The sequence below is a fragment of the Eschscholzia californica genome, unplaced genomic scaffold (assembly GCF_041429995.1).
Source record: "Eschscholzia californica isolate CP2 unplaced genomic scaffold, dmEscCali1.0.p SCAF_1, whole genome shotgun sequence".
Classification (NCBI taxonomy): domain Eukaryota; kingdom Viridiplantae; phylum Streptophyta; class Magnoliopsida; order Ranunculales; family Papaveraceae; genus Eschscholzia; species Eschscholzia californica.
Window position 1 is genome coordinate 30,057,802 of NW_028238198.1, and position 17,257 is coordinate 30,075,058.

The following is a 17,257-nucleotide window of genomic DNA, read 5'->3' on the forward strand; positions in this document are numbered from 1 at the left end:
CTACAAAACAAGACTTAGATACCAAATGGAACCTCGACATATTCGAATTGAAATTTTTCAGTTTTGCAGGCGATATGCTCTTACATTATCCAATAAGCTACTCATCTCTTAACCCCTCCTATAGGGGCACCCATTTAGTCTAAAGAGGCGACTGTTTTTTTTTTTTAACTTTTCTATTTTGACGTTTGTAAATAAATTGGTGGAAGAGTCTTCATCTTCTGCACCCCATGGCCCCCGTTGTAACCATCTTCTTCATCTTGTCTCTCCTCTCTTTTTGTTTTATCTACATCGTTTTCACAGTCTTTTTTCTCCTTGCTCCTCTTATCTCTCACGAAAGACTGCAGATGACATAATACTTCTATTATCGTCGACAAAAAATAAGGAGAGAAAAAGAGTTAAAAGCCGTGTGTAAAGAAAGAATATATCTTTAAAAGTAGGGAAATGTTATTTTGCATGACAGTAAATGCCTTGAATCGTCTGAGAAGACAAAATTGCTAGCGTCATGTGACAATTGTGCCTTCTTAGATTACTTCTGAACATGTATTGTCGGACGAAGTAGCACTATTGTTAAAGATAATATGTAGATTAGTATGACTTCGATTTACTTAAAGGTGTATACATAAAAAAAACAAAAAATGTTATTTGGTCTGAAAATGAGACCAACCACGGTCCGAGAACTGATGTGGGCGGCTCCCATTGATTTGGGCATGTGATCGGACCCATTTCGGGACCAAATAGCATTTCTCATAAAAACAAAAAAAAAAAAAAATGACTGCCAGTTGTCCCTATGAGATAGGGCTCTATGCCATTATAGCAACGACCTCCTGTAATAACTCTATTTCCTTTTGTGATAAAAAGTAGTTCACTCTCTGCTATTTTCTGTTTGTTCTCTCTCGTCACTTCTTGCTCTTCTTCCTCTCTCTTGTTCTCCGTGATGGAGGTCTTCCAAAAGAATCACACTCTTGTCGTCACTGAAAGGGTTTTGTGTTAGCTTCTTGTTTCGCTGCTACACCAACTATTAGGGCAATCATTCGCACAATGGCGTGATTTTATATTTTCTTCTGTTAGCTGTTAAACCTCAGGTTCCCATCAGTGGTACTAAAGTGAGAGTAAACTTAGGGCTTCGAGAAAATGATGGAGGAACAAGGATATTTTCTTGCATACAGATTGGTTTAGTCCCATTTGCTGGTTGAGTATGTATGTTTCTCTCCATCTCTTTCTGGAATTCATTTTCTTGCATACAGATTGGGTTCTGTTTCTTGTGATTAGCTGACTACCATTTCCTTGCATATTATCCATCCCCTTCTTGGGTTTTCTACTTGCAATACCCCAACTATTTCATTGTTGCTCTGCTGCTCTGTTTCTTATTCATCCATGGATTTTAGTAGTCAAACTATTCTGATGTTCATCTGTTTCTTGTTCATCACATTCTTACATTCAGCTTCCACCTCAACCAACTTACAGACATATATTATTCACATGGACTTATCGGCCATGCCGAAAGCCTTTTCTAGTCATCATAGTTGGTATGCCTCAACATTATCTTCTGCTTCCCAACACTACTCTGAGACTAGGAGTAGTCTTATTTATACTTATATTAATGTTGTCCATGGCTTTAGTGCCCGTCTTTCTTCTTCTGAGTTAGAAACACTAAAGAAATCACATGGTTTTGTTTCTTCGTTTCGGGATAATCGTGTTATGACCCATACAACCCATTCTTCTCGATTCCTTCATCTTAACTCTGTGTCCGGTGCATGGCCGGCTTCTGATTATGGCAGAGATGTTATCATTGGTGTGGTTGATACGGGTGTTTGGCCCGAGAGTCGAAGTTATAGAGATGATGGGATGACTAAAGTTCCATCGAGATGGAAAGGAGAATGTGTTGGTGGAGTTCAATTCAATTCTTTAATGTGCAACAAGAAACTGTAAACATGGGCTATGTTCATGCAAGGCCCATTCACCAATTTTCATGAACAAGGCCCATTAGTATGTCCCATACAATAAGACCATGTATAAACTTATTGGGCTAAAGGTTTGTTGGGCTCATAAAACTCATTCATGTATTGAATCTATGGACACTAACTATGTGTTGACAACAAGGCCCATCTATAAGCATGAGGTGTATAGACTAATGAGGTGTGTTGTCTTGTCTTGTGTCTTGACACTTAATGGTCTAGTTGTTTGACACATAAGGGACACTTGTCTTGTGTCTTGACACCTAATGGTCTTGTGGCTTGACACATAAGAGACACTTGTCTTGTATCATGACACCTAATGACACCTAATAGACTTGTTGCTTGACACATAAGGGGACACATGACACCCATGTAGTAACTTGTACAAACTCTATGATGGATTAGAGAATTGTATAAATAGAGATGGAGAATGAGATGGAAAGCTATGCTCTTGCTCATTAACTCAAGCTAGTATCTCCATCACTAGTGCTTGAAGAATAGAAGAGAAAAGAGTATACAAGTTCATGTTCTAGTAAGTAGAGAATTAAGGAGTTAATCTTATACAAGAAAGGAGCTTATATTGGTTCAAGTTAAAAGTTATTTCTAATCTCTACAATGGAGAAAGGTATGTAATTATTTCATGTTAATAATTACCTACTGTTCATATTTTCATATTGATTTTGTGGCAAACATGAGTCCCTAGATTCTTGTGTGTTCATGAGAAGATTTTGAATTGCTAACTTGTCTCATGAACACTACTTATTGAATGTATAACATGTGGTATCAGAGCTATGGGTGTGGACTTCATGTTTGTTCAAAATCGTTTTGGCAAATTATCGAATTTTAATCTATGTTTAGTTGCCATATTGGAAATATATTTTTAGAAGCTATATGAGTTGATTTTGAAACTTAAAATCTTTTGTATTAAGGAACTCATGTAGTTTCATAAAAGTTATTAAAAACCACTAATGAATTTTGGTTTGATTTAAGAGAACCTTTCTTTATGTGTTTTATCGCCTTATGAATTTTCGATAAAAACTAGCAAAGGTTAATTTTAGAACTTGTAAGGAGACAATATTAAAGTTCATTATGTTGACTAATTAAAGTTTGGTTATAGTCAAATAATTGAAGTATATGAAAATTGTCTTTTATAAAAGTTTTAAATGAAAATTTGACATAAGAATAAAAGTTTAACCATGATATGTATAATTAGTAAAAAGGTTGCCAAAGTGACTTTTGAACTAATCTTACATATCTAAGAAGGTTAATTAATGTTCAAACTTATGTCGGATAATTTGCATTAAACGATTTCGATAACGTGTAATTTTTCCAAAGAAGAATTATAAGTTGATTGAATATTATTGTTAATGCTTTGTACCGTCTAATCAACTTGGTTCTTTTGCCCAAAGGTGATGAACTCTTTTGTGGTTAGACGATACACTAATGGACTCATTTATGTATGATATTTAAATGATGAATGGTATGGTATATATCTTAATTTAGACCCAAAGGATAAATTTTGATATAGTTAACTTGCTTATAGTATATTGTCTAAATGTTTGCAGTATCTGCGCCGATATCCCTACATTCGCAAGCTGCGTCTGTTCCCTTGCTTACTGGCTCAAATTTTTTAGAATGGAGCGAACATGTCAAGTTCACTTTAGGTGTTCTTGATATGGATCGAGCCCTTATGTCTGATAGACCTGCTACTCTAAATGTATCAAGTAGCACTGATGAGAAAAATTTGTTTGACGCTTGGGAAAAATCAAACAGACTAAGCATGATGTTTATGCGAATGACTATTGCAAGCAATATAAAGTCATCGCTTCCTCAAACTGATAATGCTAAAGACTTCATTAATGCAGTTGAGGAGAGATTTCGTGCAGCCGATAAGTCTCTAGCTGGCACGCTAATGGCTCAACTCACTACCATAAAGTATGACGGTGTGAGAGGTATGCAAGAGCACTTAATTGAAATGACTAACATTGCGGCGAGACTTAATGGACTTGGTATGAATGTAGAGGAGCCTTTTCTTGTTCGTTTTATTATGAATTCCTTGCCTCCTCAGTATGGACCATTCCAGATGAATTACAATTCACTTAAGGAACAATGGAATGTGAATGAACTATCTAGTATGTTAGTTCAAGAGGAGACAAGGTTAAGACAACAAGAAAGTTTCTCTACTAATCTTGTTTCTCAAGAAGTGAAAAGAAAGAATTGGAAGCCCAAGAAAGGTAAGAAAGTTGTCGCACCAAAGAACCATGAACCTGCTTTAGCTCCCCAGGTTCATATTAAGAAGAAGGAATTCAGATGTCATTTTTGTAGAAAGATTGGACACTTTCAGGCAGATTGTCCAAAGCGTAAGGCTTGGTTCGAAAAGAAAGGTGAGCAGTTAGCTCTTGTATGTTTCGAATCAAATCTTGTTGAAATTCCTTCTAGTACTTGGTGGCTCGACACGGGCGCTAATGTTCATGTTTCTAAAACGATGCAGGGCTTTGTTTCAAGCCGAAACCCAAGTCAGACTGAACGTTTCATTTTTATGGCAAACCAGATTTCCTCTGAAGTTTTATCTGAACCTATCGTTTAAAACTTGATACTGGTTGTTTTTTGGATTTGTATAATACTCTTTTTGTACCAACCGTATCTCGTAATCTAGTTTCTATGTTTCAACTAGATCTTTTGGGTTATAAACTGTCTTTAGGAGATCAACGTTTTGAATTGTATAAAAATAAATGTGTTATAGGTTCTGGCGTTTTATATGATAAACTTTATAAAATCAGTCTTGATAATCAGTTTGCTGAATCTATTTTAAGCCTGCATCCTAATGTAAGTTTTGGAATTGAGCATAAAATAAATGAGAACTCTAGCAACTTGTGGCATAAAAGATTGGGGCATGTCTCCAAAGAAAGAATGATGAGATTAGTGAAGGATGGGATTTTGTCAAACCTAGACTTCACCGATTTCGGGATGTGTGTCGATTGTATAAAAGGAAAGACAACAACACACACCAAGAAAGGAGCCACAAGGAGCAGAGAACTTCTTGAGATCATCCATACTGATATTTGTGGACCTCTTTCCACTGCATGTATTGGTGGAGAGAAATATTTCATCACATTTATAGATGATTTTTCACGTTATGGGTATATCTATTTGTTACATGATAAATCTCAGGCAGTAACTGTTGTTGAGATTTTTATCACTGAGGTTGAAAGACAATTAGATAAAAAGGTGAAAATCATCAGGTCAGACAGAGGTGGTGAATATTATGGAAGGTATGACGAATCGGGACAACATCCTGGTCCGTTTGCTAAACTCCTAGAAAAGCTTGGCATTTGTGCACAGTATACAATGCCAGGAACGCTTCAGCAGAACGGTGTTGCTGAAAGGCGTAATAGAACTCTAATGGATATGGTTAGGAGCATGATGAGCAACTCTACTTTACCCATTATGTTATGGGGTGAAGCTCTTAAAACTGCTGCATATGTCTTAAACCGAGTTCCTAGTAAGTCAGTTCCTAAAACTCCTTTTGAGTTATGGACTGGTAGGAAACCCAGTTTAAGGCACTTTCGTGTTTGGGGTTGCGCAGCAGAAGTTAGAATCTATAACCCACAAGAAAAGAAATTGGACTCAAGAACTATGAGTGGGTTCTTTATTGGATACCCTGATAAATCCAAAGGGTATAGATTTTATTGTCCTAACCATACCACTAGAATTGTTGAGACTGGCAATGCAAGATTCCTTGAGAATCATGAGAATAGTGGGAGTATTGAACCACAAAATGTGGTTATTAAAGAAGTAAGGGTAACTGTTCCCATACCCTTACCTATTGAAAATATTGTTGTTCCTCATGAAAACTATCCAACTGTTGATAGTGAACAACAATTGATGGACCCACAATCTCATGATCCAGTAGAGTTACGCAGATCTCAGAGAATAAGGAAGTCTGCGATCTCTTCTGATTATTTAGTATATCTTCAGGAATCTGAATATGACATTGGGACAAGTAAGGAAGATCCAGTTTCATTTTCACAAGCAGTAAATAGCAATAATTCTTCTAAATGGATTGATGCAATGAATGAAGAGTTGAAATCTATGAAACAGAACAAAGTCTGGGATCTGGTTCAATTGCCTGAAGGGTGTAAGAAAATCGGGTGTAAATGGGTCTTCAAGACCAAACTCGACTCTAAAGGCAAAGTTGAACGATATAAAGCCAGACTTGTTGCAAAAGGTTTCACTCAGAAAGAAGGCATTGATTATCATGATACATTTTCGCCTGTATCAAGAAAAGACTCATTTAGAATCATTATGGCTTTGGTGGCTCATTATGATCTAGAGCTTCACCAAATGGATGTGAAAACAGCTTTTCTAAATGGGAGTTTAGAGGAAGAGGTCTACATGGAGCAACCAGAAGGTTACTCAGAAATGAGTATGGAACATATAGTGTGTAAATTGATTAAGTCAATATATGGACTTAAGCAAGCCTCCAGACAATGGTTCCTTAAGTTTAATGATACCATTGTGACCTTCGGATTTAAAGAAAACATTGTTGATCAATGTATATATCAGAAGGTCAGTGGGAGTAAGTTCATATTTTTGATTTTATATGTGGATGACATACTCCTAGCCACTAATGATCTTGGTCTACTGTATGAAACCAAGAAATTTCTCTCTAAGAACTTTGAAATGAAAGATATGAATGAGGCAAAATTTGTGATCGGGATCGAAATTTTTCGAGATCGAAAACAAGGTCTACTTGGTTTGTCTCAGAAGAGCTATATCGAAAAAGTTTTAGAGAGATTTGGCATAAAGGATTGTGCACCGACTGATACACCAATACAGAAAGGAGATAAGTTAAGTCTCATGCAATGTCCTAAGAATGACTTGGAAAGAAAAGGAATGGAAAGTATTCCTTATGCTTCTGCAGTAGGAAGTCTTATGTATGCGCAAGTTTGTACCCGTCCAGACATTAGCTTCGCAGTAGGAATGCTTGGTCGTTACCAAAGTAACCCAGGGATGACTCACTGGAAAGCAGCAAAGAAGGTGATGCGGTACTTACAAGGAACGAAAGACTATAAGCTTACTTTCAGAAGAAAAGATAATCTGGAAGTAATAGGTTACTCAGACTCCGACTTTGCTGGATGTACTGATAGTAGAAAATCCACTTCTGGATATGTGTTCCTATTAGCTGGAGGAACGATATCATGGAGAAGCATTAAGCAAAGTATTTATGCATCTTGCACAATGGAGGCTGAGTTTGTGGCATGTTATGAAGCCACAATTCATGCTTTATGGCTGCGGAATTTTATCTCAGGACTTGGACTTGTCGACTCTATTGCCAAGCCGCTGAGAATTTATTGTGATAATACAGCCGCAGTATACTTCTCTAAAAATGATAAGTATTCGAACTCACGAGGAAGCAAACACCTTGAGCTCAAATATCTTATTGTAAAAGAGAAGGTTCGGAAACATACAGTAATTGTAGAACATATTAGTACCATGTGTATGGTAGCTGATCCACTAACTAAGGGTTTGGTATCTAAGACCTTTAAGGAACATGTTGCAACAATGGGTCTTAGTAATCCTTGTATCGTAGTGGATTGATATGTATGTAAGTTTCTACAAATACTAATTGAGATCTCATGAATGTTATGTTTCCAAATTCTTGTTTACTCATATGTGCATAATCGAAATGAGTGAAAGTGACAAGAATAGTCATGATTAGACAGGAATAGTCTTAATCAGACATAGCTGAATTGAAACAAAACCACTTGTGTACTTGGTTTTGTATCTAATCTCCAATGAATGGTAATGTTAGGAAGTTGCTAATGTCGTAGTACATGGAAGGGAATATGTCGCTTTAAGATATATAACCGCTAGGACTCGCACTAGTAGCCTACCTGTTAATGAGATTGTGTTCACTAGATATGAATGGAGTTATTTTTAAAAAATGCGCGCATATATGTTTTTGAGCCTAAGCCTTAACCAATACATTTACTAAAAGTTTTAAATGATCTTTGAAAACCTAAAATTTTGTTTTCAATTGTATGGTCCAAGTGGGAGAATGTAAACATGGGCTATGTTCATGCAAGGCCCATTCACCAATTTTCATGAACAAGGCCCATTAGTATGTCCCATACAATAAGACCATGTATAAACTTATTGGGCTAAAGGTTTGTTGGGCTCATAAAACTCATTCATGTATTGAATCTATGGACACTAACTATGTGTTGACAACAAGGCCCATCTATAAGCATGAGGTGTATAGACTAATGAGGTGTGTTGTCTTGTCTTGTGTCTTGACACTTAATGGTCTAGTTGTTTGACACATAAGGGACACTTGTCTTGTGTCTTGACACCTAATGGTCTTGTGGCTTGACACATAAGAGACACTTGTCTTGTATCATGACACCTAATGATGACACCTAATAGACTTGTTGCTTGACACATAAGGGGACACATGACACCCATGTAGTAACTTGTACAAACTCTATGATGGATTAGAGAATTGTATAAATAGAGATGGAGAATGAGATGGAAAGCTATGCTCTTGCTCATTAACTCAAGCTAGTATCTCCATCACTAGTGCTTGAAGAATAGAAGAGAAAAGAGTATACAAGTTCATGTTTTAGTAAGTAGAGAATTAAGGAGTTAATCTTATACAAGAAAGGAGCTTATATTGGTTCAAGTTAAAAGTTATTTCTAATCTCTACAATGGAGAAAGGTATGTAATTATTTCATGTTAATAATTACCTAATGTTCATATTTTCATATTGATTTTGTGGCAAACATGAGTCCCTAGATTCTTGTGTGTTCATGAGAAGATTTTGAATTGCTAACTTGTCTCATGAACACTACTTATTGAATGTATAACAGAAACTAATCGGAGCTCGGTTCTTCAACAAAGGTCTAATTAGCAATGAACCAAATTTGACGATCTCAATGAATTCGCCACGTGATATCGATGGACATGGGACCCATACTTCATCTACGGCTGCTGGAAATTACGTCAAAGGGGCATCGTATTTCGGCTACGCCAAAGGAACAGCAAGAGGGATGGCTCCGCAAGCACGTTTGGCCATCTACAAGGCCATTTGGGAGGGTGCTAATAGTTACACATCTGATATCCTAGCTGCAATAGACCAAGCAATTAAGGATGGGGTTGATGTCCTTTCCCTATCATTTTCCTTGGTTGGGGTTTCTCTGTATGAGGATGCAATTGCAATAGGTTCCTTTGCAGCAATGGAGAAGGGTATATTTGTAGCAACATCCGCAGGAAATAGTGGTCCTTCATATGGAACTGTAGCTAATGGAATACCTTGGGTTCTAACCGTTGCTGCGGGTACAATTGATCGTGAATTCATTGGACTTGTTAGTCTAAGCAATGGAGCCTCATTTTATGGTTCATCTCTCTACTGTTTTAACAATTCATCCTTGATCCAAGTTCCTCTGGTGTTCATGAACACGTGCAATAGTAGAAAAGTTCTCAAGAATATTGTTGGCTTCAAGATAGTAGTTTGTTTAGGCACTGATGATTCGATTCATTTACAAGTCAGTAATGTTCGTAGTGCAAATGTCACTGGAGGTATCTTTATTTTGAACAGACCTCAAGACCTCTACGTCCGGACCTCGTTTCCAGCTGTTTTTGTAAGTCCGAGTGATGGCAAATCTATCTTGGACTTCATTAAGACGAGTTCTGATCCAAGAGCAAGTTTAAAATTCCGATTGACTCATGTTGGTGGAAGAAAAGGTAATCCCACACCAAGAGTAGACTATTATAGTTCCAGAGGACCATCTTCAAGTTGTCCAAGTATCTTGAAGCCTGATATTATGGCTCCTGGAACCTCAATTCTAGCAGCATGGCCTAAAGCTACTCCAGTAAGAGGATTGGGTCCGCCATTATTTAGTGACTTTGAATTATCAACAGGAACTTCGATGTCTTGCCCTCACATGGCAGGTGTAGCTGCACTATTGAAGGGGATTCATCCAAAATGGAGTTCAGCAGCAATCCGGTCGGCCATAATGACGACAGCGGATACCTTAGATGACACTCTCAGCCCAATCAAAGATATCGGAGATAATAACCGACCCGCTACCCCACTTTCTATGGGTTCGGGTCATGTTAATCCAAACAGAGCCATCGATCCTGGGCTCATTTACGATGCAAATGCTGAAGATTATGTTAATTTTCTCTGTTCATTGAACTACACCGCCAAGCAAATCCAAACGATTACAAGGTCTTACAGTTGCAACGGTTCAAACCCATCTTCAGATCTCAACTACCCATCTTTCATTGTCTTCTTCAATGTGAATGACTCGTCTTCTCATACTAAACTTGTACAAGAATTTCACAGGACGGTGACTAATGTTGGGGATGGAATATCAACTTATAGAGCTAAGTTGACATCCATGAACGGATTTGATGTAACCGTAATTCCAGACACACTAGTTTTCAAGGAGAAGTTCGAAAAGAAAAGTTTCAGAGTTGCTATCGGAGGACCAAAGTTGATGAAACAAGAAGTAGTTCATGGGTCACTTAGTTGGGTTGAAAATGGTGGTAAATATGTTGTAACAAGTCCACTTGTAGCTACAAGACTCATAGCACTTCTGTTTAATTGGCTTTCTTCTTCCTTGTTGATGTAGCTCTGATGAATTGACATAAATATGAATTAATTGCAAATTGATTAGGAAAAGCAGCTCACATTTGGTCCCTTTTTATATATAAGATTTCTCATTGCAGTATCATGAATTCATACTGAAACTTTCTTTTCTATATATCAGAGTTTTTCGTCGTCAGTTGATGATAGTGAAATTGAATGAACAGGTTCTGCAACATTTAAGGTTGATATGCCAAACCAGTATCCAAATAATGACATCCATAAACCTTACCTTACCAAAAGATTCCTAAATTATATGATTCTAGATTTCTAGCTCAAAAACTTAGTTTGGTTGTTCTTGAATTTCATTGTATGGAAACCCAAAAATTTCACTGATTCTACTTTCATGAGTGGTCATATTGTGGATATTCTCAAAGTATAGAATTTTTTTGTTTAGAATCTGATTATATTATCTAATATACAATTTATAGATGATAAAATTTGATTATATGTGAATATGAAAAGAATGAAATTTGATTTCGCAGGAAAGTTAAATTATCCGGAGCTGCTGGGGAAAAAAGGATTGTGAAATAGCTACCGTTCGTAAAGACCATCCAGATGTATTTGTGTTTGTATTGGGACCTGGAAGGGTTGAAGATCCAAATTAGTGTTGCAATCGCGTTCAACTGGCGGGTCTGGAACAGTTGGTTCTCATCCCAAATATTGAATGAGCTAACCTTGTAATTCTTTTCTAGTTTAGTTAAATATAAAATAAATAATGTTCTTGAGGAGAAAAAAAGTAAGATGAAACTGTAATCATGTGAATTAGACAAATTCACTGCTCATGAGATAATTTTTCTTAAATAAAAAAAAATCAATTTTGAACTTTGTTCAGAATAACTAACAAAAAACCAAGTTGCTAGATGTAAAATAACGTTCTTAATGAAGTAGAGCAGGAGGTGCCTGAAGCATTAGCACCTCCCATCACTTTCCACCGAATTTAGAGGACTAAAGAAAGAAGATTCACTTTCTAGATTATGTAAATAGGATTATGGTATTTCAATAGACTAGGGTATATCCCGTGTCCTAGGGCACGGACACTTATATCAATCAAATGTTAAAAAATATATTTTATATTTTACTGAGAGAGAGAGAGAGATTTTTGTTAGTTATTATTTTTTGTTATTATTTTTTTTGTTTCTTTTCTCTTAAATTAGTTATTATTTTATTAAGAGAGAGATTTTAATTTCTTTCTTTAACCCTTGAAATTTATTTTGTTTCTTTTTTCTTAAATTAGTTATTTTATTTTTAAGAAGGAAATGATTATTGTTTTTTAAATAGGTAACTTTATTTCTACGAAAGACTATATTTTAAATTTTGAGAAGGGCTTCTAGACAATATGCATAATTAAATAAGGATGTTTGTCCCAGTCATCGTTTTCCCTTCTGTTTTATATAATAGATGTAGTTACACTTGCTATTTTAGTTTTCTCTGTGATGTAAACTTCTCCATTGATTCGATACAATTTGGTGTTTGACCTATTATTTTAACAGTTCTTGTAAAACTTATGGTTATAACATTATTTCATTCAAATATAATGTACTCATAAACGTGGTTAAAAACATTGAAGAGTCAGTTGAAGATCTCAGAATGTGGCAAATAGTGCTGCTCTCCTACGTATTTGTTTACCTTCTTAAGTGGACTTCATTTTATTCCCATTTGATTGTGACCGCAAAAGATGTCAGACATGACAAAATGTCAAACACAAGCAGCGTTAAAGAAACTAACTGTTCAACTGACAACTCCTTCGTCTTAAATAAAGAGAATGCCTATGTCTCTTGTTAGAAAGTGAAAATAAAAATGTCACTATGTCAGACCTTAAAAAATGTGAAAACGATGATAACAATGATAAATTGCGTGAATAGAGACGAAACCAACCGTCTTGGTCTTGTACTTCACATCGGTGCATGGGTGACAATTTGGGGTGCACTGTTTTGTTGGTCAATGTTTGGGCAGTCTGGGATGTTAAACATGGGATAGAACTGGAAAGACCTCACTTTAAACTCTTTTAAGTTAAAAAGACGAGATATATTTTTTGTTAAAAAACTAAAATTTATGTTTTTGTTGGAAATTCAATCATTTGTATTTTGTTTGGTTAAAAACCCAAATATTTTTTGCAAAGCGTTACAAGGTGTTGCAGAAAGTTGATGCAAAGTATTGTGAAGTTGTGGCAAAGTATTGCAAAAGGTGTTGTGAAGCTGTCACAAGGTATTGCAAAGCTGTTGCAAAATTTTGAAAGTATCTAGAGAGTTGAAGACTAAAAAAAATTGACTTGTCATTTTCACCAAAATAAAGAATTTATATGAGTTTTGACCAAATTTCTCTTTTTAAAGATTATATTTCAATATAATTTGCCTGTTTATTTTCTCTCCTCACCCATTTTGTTTTTTTTTTGTTGCAAACGCTTTCCCATTTTATTGCGGAGTACATCGCTTTACTAGAATGTTATTTACTGTGAATATTTAGACCTAATATTTTAATAAAATGTTATTTATTGTGAATATTTAGACCTAATATTGTATTTTAATATAGTGTTATTTATTGTGAATATTTAGACCTAATATTTTACAAAGAAAAGACTTGCATTTGCTTGTTCTTCGTGATCAAGAAAAATCAACATTCCCCTTCATAACTTCATGATTACCAATATCATCAAAATATATTTTGGAGTATCTTTCAAATAGTTCAAGTGATCATACACTATCAAATTAATTTGTTATTGTTGATAAAAAAACTTTCATAAGAGGTCTTAAATTTTTAAAACATTATAAACAGTCAAGACTTTTGTAGCTTTCACAGTGATGCAGGGAGTGATGATACAGAAAATGACCATCAGTTGATGATCATCAATAAATCAAGAAAAAACCAAAATCCAACGGGTCAACCCACCTCAAGGCAGTAGGATCGTTGAGTCAAAAGATGTCTGCTACTTAAGCCCAGAATCGGGAGGTTGGCACAATCATCTTGGGATCCTCAGCTCTGACATGCCTCAAATACAACCAGGTATGTCCTGGAATTCGCGAGAAGACTAGGGAAGTCCACGTAAGCAAGGTCGATGTCGTAAGCCCTGAACATGGGAAGGCAGAAGCACGCCGAACGCTTACCGACTTAATCCCAAATCTGATAAAAAATCTCACTCTTTTAGGTGAAGGGGATTGTACTAGGGTATCTCATACACCTAATTGTCTAGTGTTGGTAGCGGAATCTCAAACATCATATGTTTAACACTAGTTTCCAGGATCTATACATGAACATACCAATGAACTAGATTGGAAAGATGATTACCTCTTAATCGCTTTCCCACGAACTAAATCCCGACCAGTATTCGGAAGATAAGAGCTCCAAGTGTAGCTCCTCTACTTGAGACACCGAGTAATGACTTGAACTCCCTCCTTTCAGTCAGCTAGGACCTTCTTGAAGGTTGAGATGAAGAACTCCTTCTTCTTGACTAGATACTTGAGAAAACTCATTTTCTCTCTCTCTCTCTCTGAGATGTATATTCTGAAACTCTTTCAGACACTCAGAAAAGATCACACCAACTTGGCTCTGTCTTTAAATTGTATAATTAGGTATATATATAGAAATCCCTAGAAGAGGTATTAGACTCAAACTAGGATTCCATAAACCTAATTATTAGGCAACACCCAAAATACCCTCCATTGGGTAACTTAAGGTGGCCGGCCAACATAGCCCTTTATGGGCTTCCTTGGCCGGCCCATTTAGGGCCTAGCCGGCCATCACATGGCCGGCCCTATTGCCTAGGTCAGCCATCACATGGCCGACCTCCCTAAAGCCATCCGGGCCTCCCTTTTGGGCCCGGACATATTTATCTCTTCGGACTTCTCCGAATCTTTCAGGACTTACCAATAATGGATCCAATCCACTTATTTGCCATTATCCATCTAGTCAATTCTCTCCGTTCAAATTTATACTCTGTTGTGTAACCCTTGTAGGATCCGGTCTATGTTAGCCGCGAATCAACTCTTGATTCGACGATCGTAGTTGGCTTCTAGCTAAGCATTACGACCCCTAATTGGACCGAACTAATGATCTTCCGAGTAAGGTCATTAAGATCCTATTAGCCAAATTGTACGCACTGCATCCGTGGTCGAAAGACACTCCTTCGGAAGGATACCATTCCTTCAGACTTTTGGCATTATATCCTTCAGTCTCCCACTTGTACTTAGAACAAGTGCAATGCTCGATTCCCATGTTTTTTCGTATTTCATCTGATATGCCATATTCATCAGACTCTCTTGATCCCGAAAACAATTTCCAATCCAAACGATTAACTCTTAATCCGTTTGAGCACGGCCATGCATTTTTCAGTTGTTTCTCATTAAGTGGCCCGGAGATACTTTATCCTGATTTTACTCAGGAAAACATAATCCATTCTTGTACTCCCACTCAAATTCATGTCTATCCTGTCTCCCCCAGTATGTCGCTTTTATAACCACTTTTTACGGATGGCGTTTGACAGTACCAAAGTTCGACATTCCTTCCATAAACTGAGTGAGTACTCATGTTTTGAGGAATCTCTCCAATTTGCTTAAATGAGAGTTATGACATCTTATAACTTCAACTCTTGAAGTACTCTCATTCGGCGGGTTTCCAGTGTATCAACTATACACCCATGAAGTTGACCTTTGAATACTCCTATTCCCATAGCCCAAGAAACAGCGCTATCTTGTCAATCACTCATGCTAGTCTTCTTAAGTCATTATTGTCCAACTAATGACCTGGACTAGGGATAGTAGGATGGTGTGCTTCCATGTTCACTTAGTAGGGTTTCTTTCATTAGATCACGTATCTAATAAACCTACCTGGAACACTCCATCCTTTTGGACTGTCGTCTAAATTCTAAACCACAATTTAGATGACGAAATAAACCCAGTTTATTTCGGATAACAAGAGTCTGTAAAATTTGAGCACCCGCGTGAACTCCTTCACGTTCTCAATTTTACAAGTCATCTTAGGATTCTCCTTCCTGGATCCTAATTCCTTAGATCCGAGCATCTCATGATCGTTCTAAGGTGACAGTTTAGTTTCCTTTTCACTTCGCTTTGTTATTATCTTGCTTTCGAACTCTTCGTAAGCTGTTATGATAATATCAGTTTTCTCCCACTGAAATTAGTACTTCCCAAGTTCTAATTTTACTTTCTTATCTAGTAGAGTTAAGTAACGACTCCCAGCATGAAAAACTCTTTTCCACCTGTTAGCCCTTCCTAAAAGATTCCTATCTTTATTTTCGGAAGATTACTTTTATGACTTTCTTCAATCTTCTGACTTGTATGGGCGACGACATCTTTTCGTACTCCAAGTACTTTTTAGATGTTCGGGTAAACAACAATCATCTCATGATCGTTCTTATGTTTTTAAACATAAGTGTCTCTCCCATGTTTATCACGGGAGTTGGGTAGAATTTCTCTTTAAGAGATCTTCTTATTCAGACCTCTTCAAAACTCCTTTTGAACGAGTCTTTATCATCCTCTGGTCTATCTCCATAGACTTTGATGCCCATGGTTAATTTACCCTCGTCTTCTTGTCCTCTCGTGTATGTCTCCTACATACAGGACATGAAACAACGCTTGTTTCACTCCCACTTACCTTCTTGTCTCACAAGATTTAACCATTCTTACTCTTATCTCTTTGGATTTCCGATCCAATTTCAGAGTGGTTTCTCCTATAGTTCTTTTGAATCTTCTCAAGACTCATTGGGGTTTTTGAGCAACCTTCTTAACTCCTTAAGAATTTTCTAGGCGATTGTCCCTTGAACCATTCAAGGCGACATCCCTCGTCACGTAAGCCGAGTAACTCTTACTCTCTTTCGTTTTAAGGCAAGTAACTCCTTACTTCCTCTTGTTGCTCTTTATCGAATCGTATTCGATTTTTCCTCCCACTTGTCTTCTTTGAAGGACTTTCCTTTTAATAAAGACACCATCGAGAGCAACAATCTCATTGTGTTTCGATGATTTGTGAGAAAACCCCGTTCTTCTTCTTGAAGAACTTATGTCTAACACGCTTTAGACATTAGAATAATTGACAAATTTTAGAACTCCTTCTAAAATAATATCCATATCCATATGGACTCAATTATTCACTATAGCTTTTCTAGGTTTTTAGTGGGTTGGCAGATACGTATTAGACTTTGTGTTTTTCGGAAGACCGATAACTATTGAACTTACGATCTCATCATATTCTTTAGTCACCCTCTTCTCGAAGACCCTCTTCTCGATTTAGGATGTGTTTCCAAAACTTCTCCAAAATCAAGTTTTACGTCCATTCTAATCATATTAATCACAGACTTTCATGTCTAACATTATTTTCTACGATTAACTGAACTCTTGTACTCTTACAAGATTTAGAATGACTAAGTCGGATCATTCGTTAAAATTACTTAAAAGTTAGATAGGCTCTTTTAAGAACATCATAAAATATCTCATATTTTATTCACTCCCATAATCTCATTACAGAGTCAACGTTCTAAAAAGAAAAAGAAATACTAAAACTGCTTTAAAGTATTGCCTATCGAGTCTATGATCCTTCTTGAGCTTTTCCAGCAACTCTTGCCTTCTTAGCTTTTGACAGGTTCATCTCCTCTTCAATAAATACTCAGCTCCCTCTTGTTCCTGTCATTCATAATGATAA

General features: G+C 36.6%; 1 protein-coding gene and 1 pseudogene across 2 annotated transcripts; both read left to right on the plus strand.

Annotated features, from left to right (window-relative positions):
- Positions 1 to 787: 787 nt before the first annotated feature.
- LOC147565918 (subtilisin-like protease SBT3) lies at positions 788 to 10,645 on the plus strand. 2 transcript variants are annotated; one of them, XM_086652386.1, is made up of 3 exons: positions 788 to 1,197; positions 1,779 to 1,925; positions 8,829 to 10,645. In XM_086652386.1, exons 2-3 carry the CDS (start codon positions 1,866 to 1,868, stop codon positions 10,593 to 10,595), a joined length of 1,827 nt encoding a protein of 608 aa, XP_086508512.1. In that variant the 5' UTR covers positions 788 to 1,197; positions 1,779 to 1,865; the 3' UTR covers positions 10,596 to 10,645. The 2 variants fall into 2 exon arrangements, with proteins under 2 accessions (XP_086508512.1, XP_086508513.1); XM_086652387.1 differs by having other exon boundaries at positions 838 to 1,193.
- Positions 6,787 to 7,556, plus strand: LOC147565919 (secreted RxLR effector protein 161 pseudogene; annotated as a pseudogene).
- Positions 10,646 to 17,257: the final 6,612 nt, after the last annotated feature.

Excerpts from the sequence above, each read along its gene's own strand:
- LOC147565918 (XM_086652386.1), top strand. The coding sequence starts at position 1,866 with ATGGAAAGGAGAATGTGTTGGTGGAGTTCAATTCAATTCTTTAATGTG. Across the intron at positions 1,926-8,828 it reads TTAATGTGCAACAAGAAACT|AAACTAATCGGAGCTCGGTT; the intron begins GTAAACATGGGC and ends AATGTATAACAG.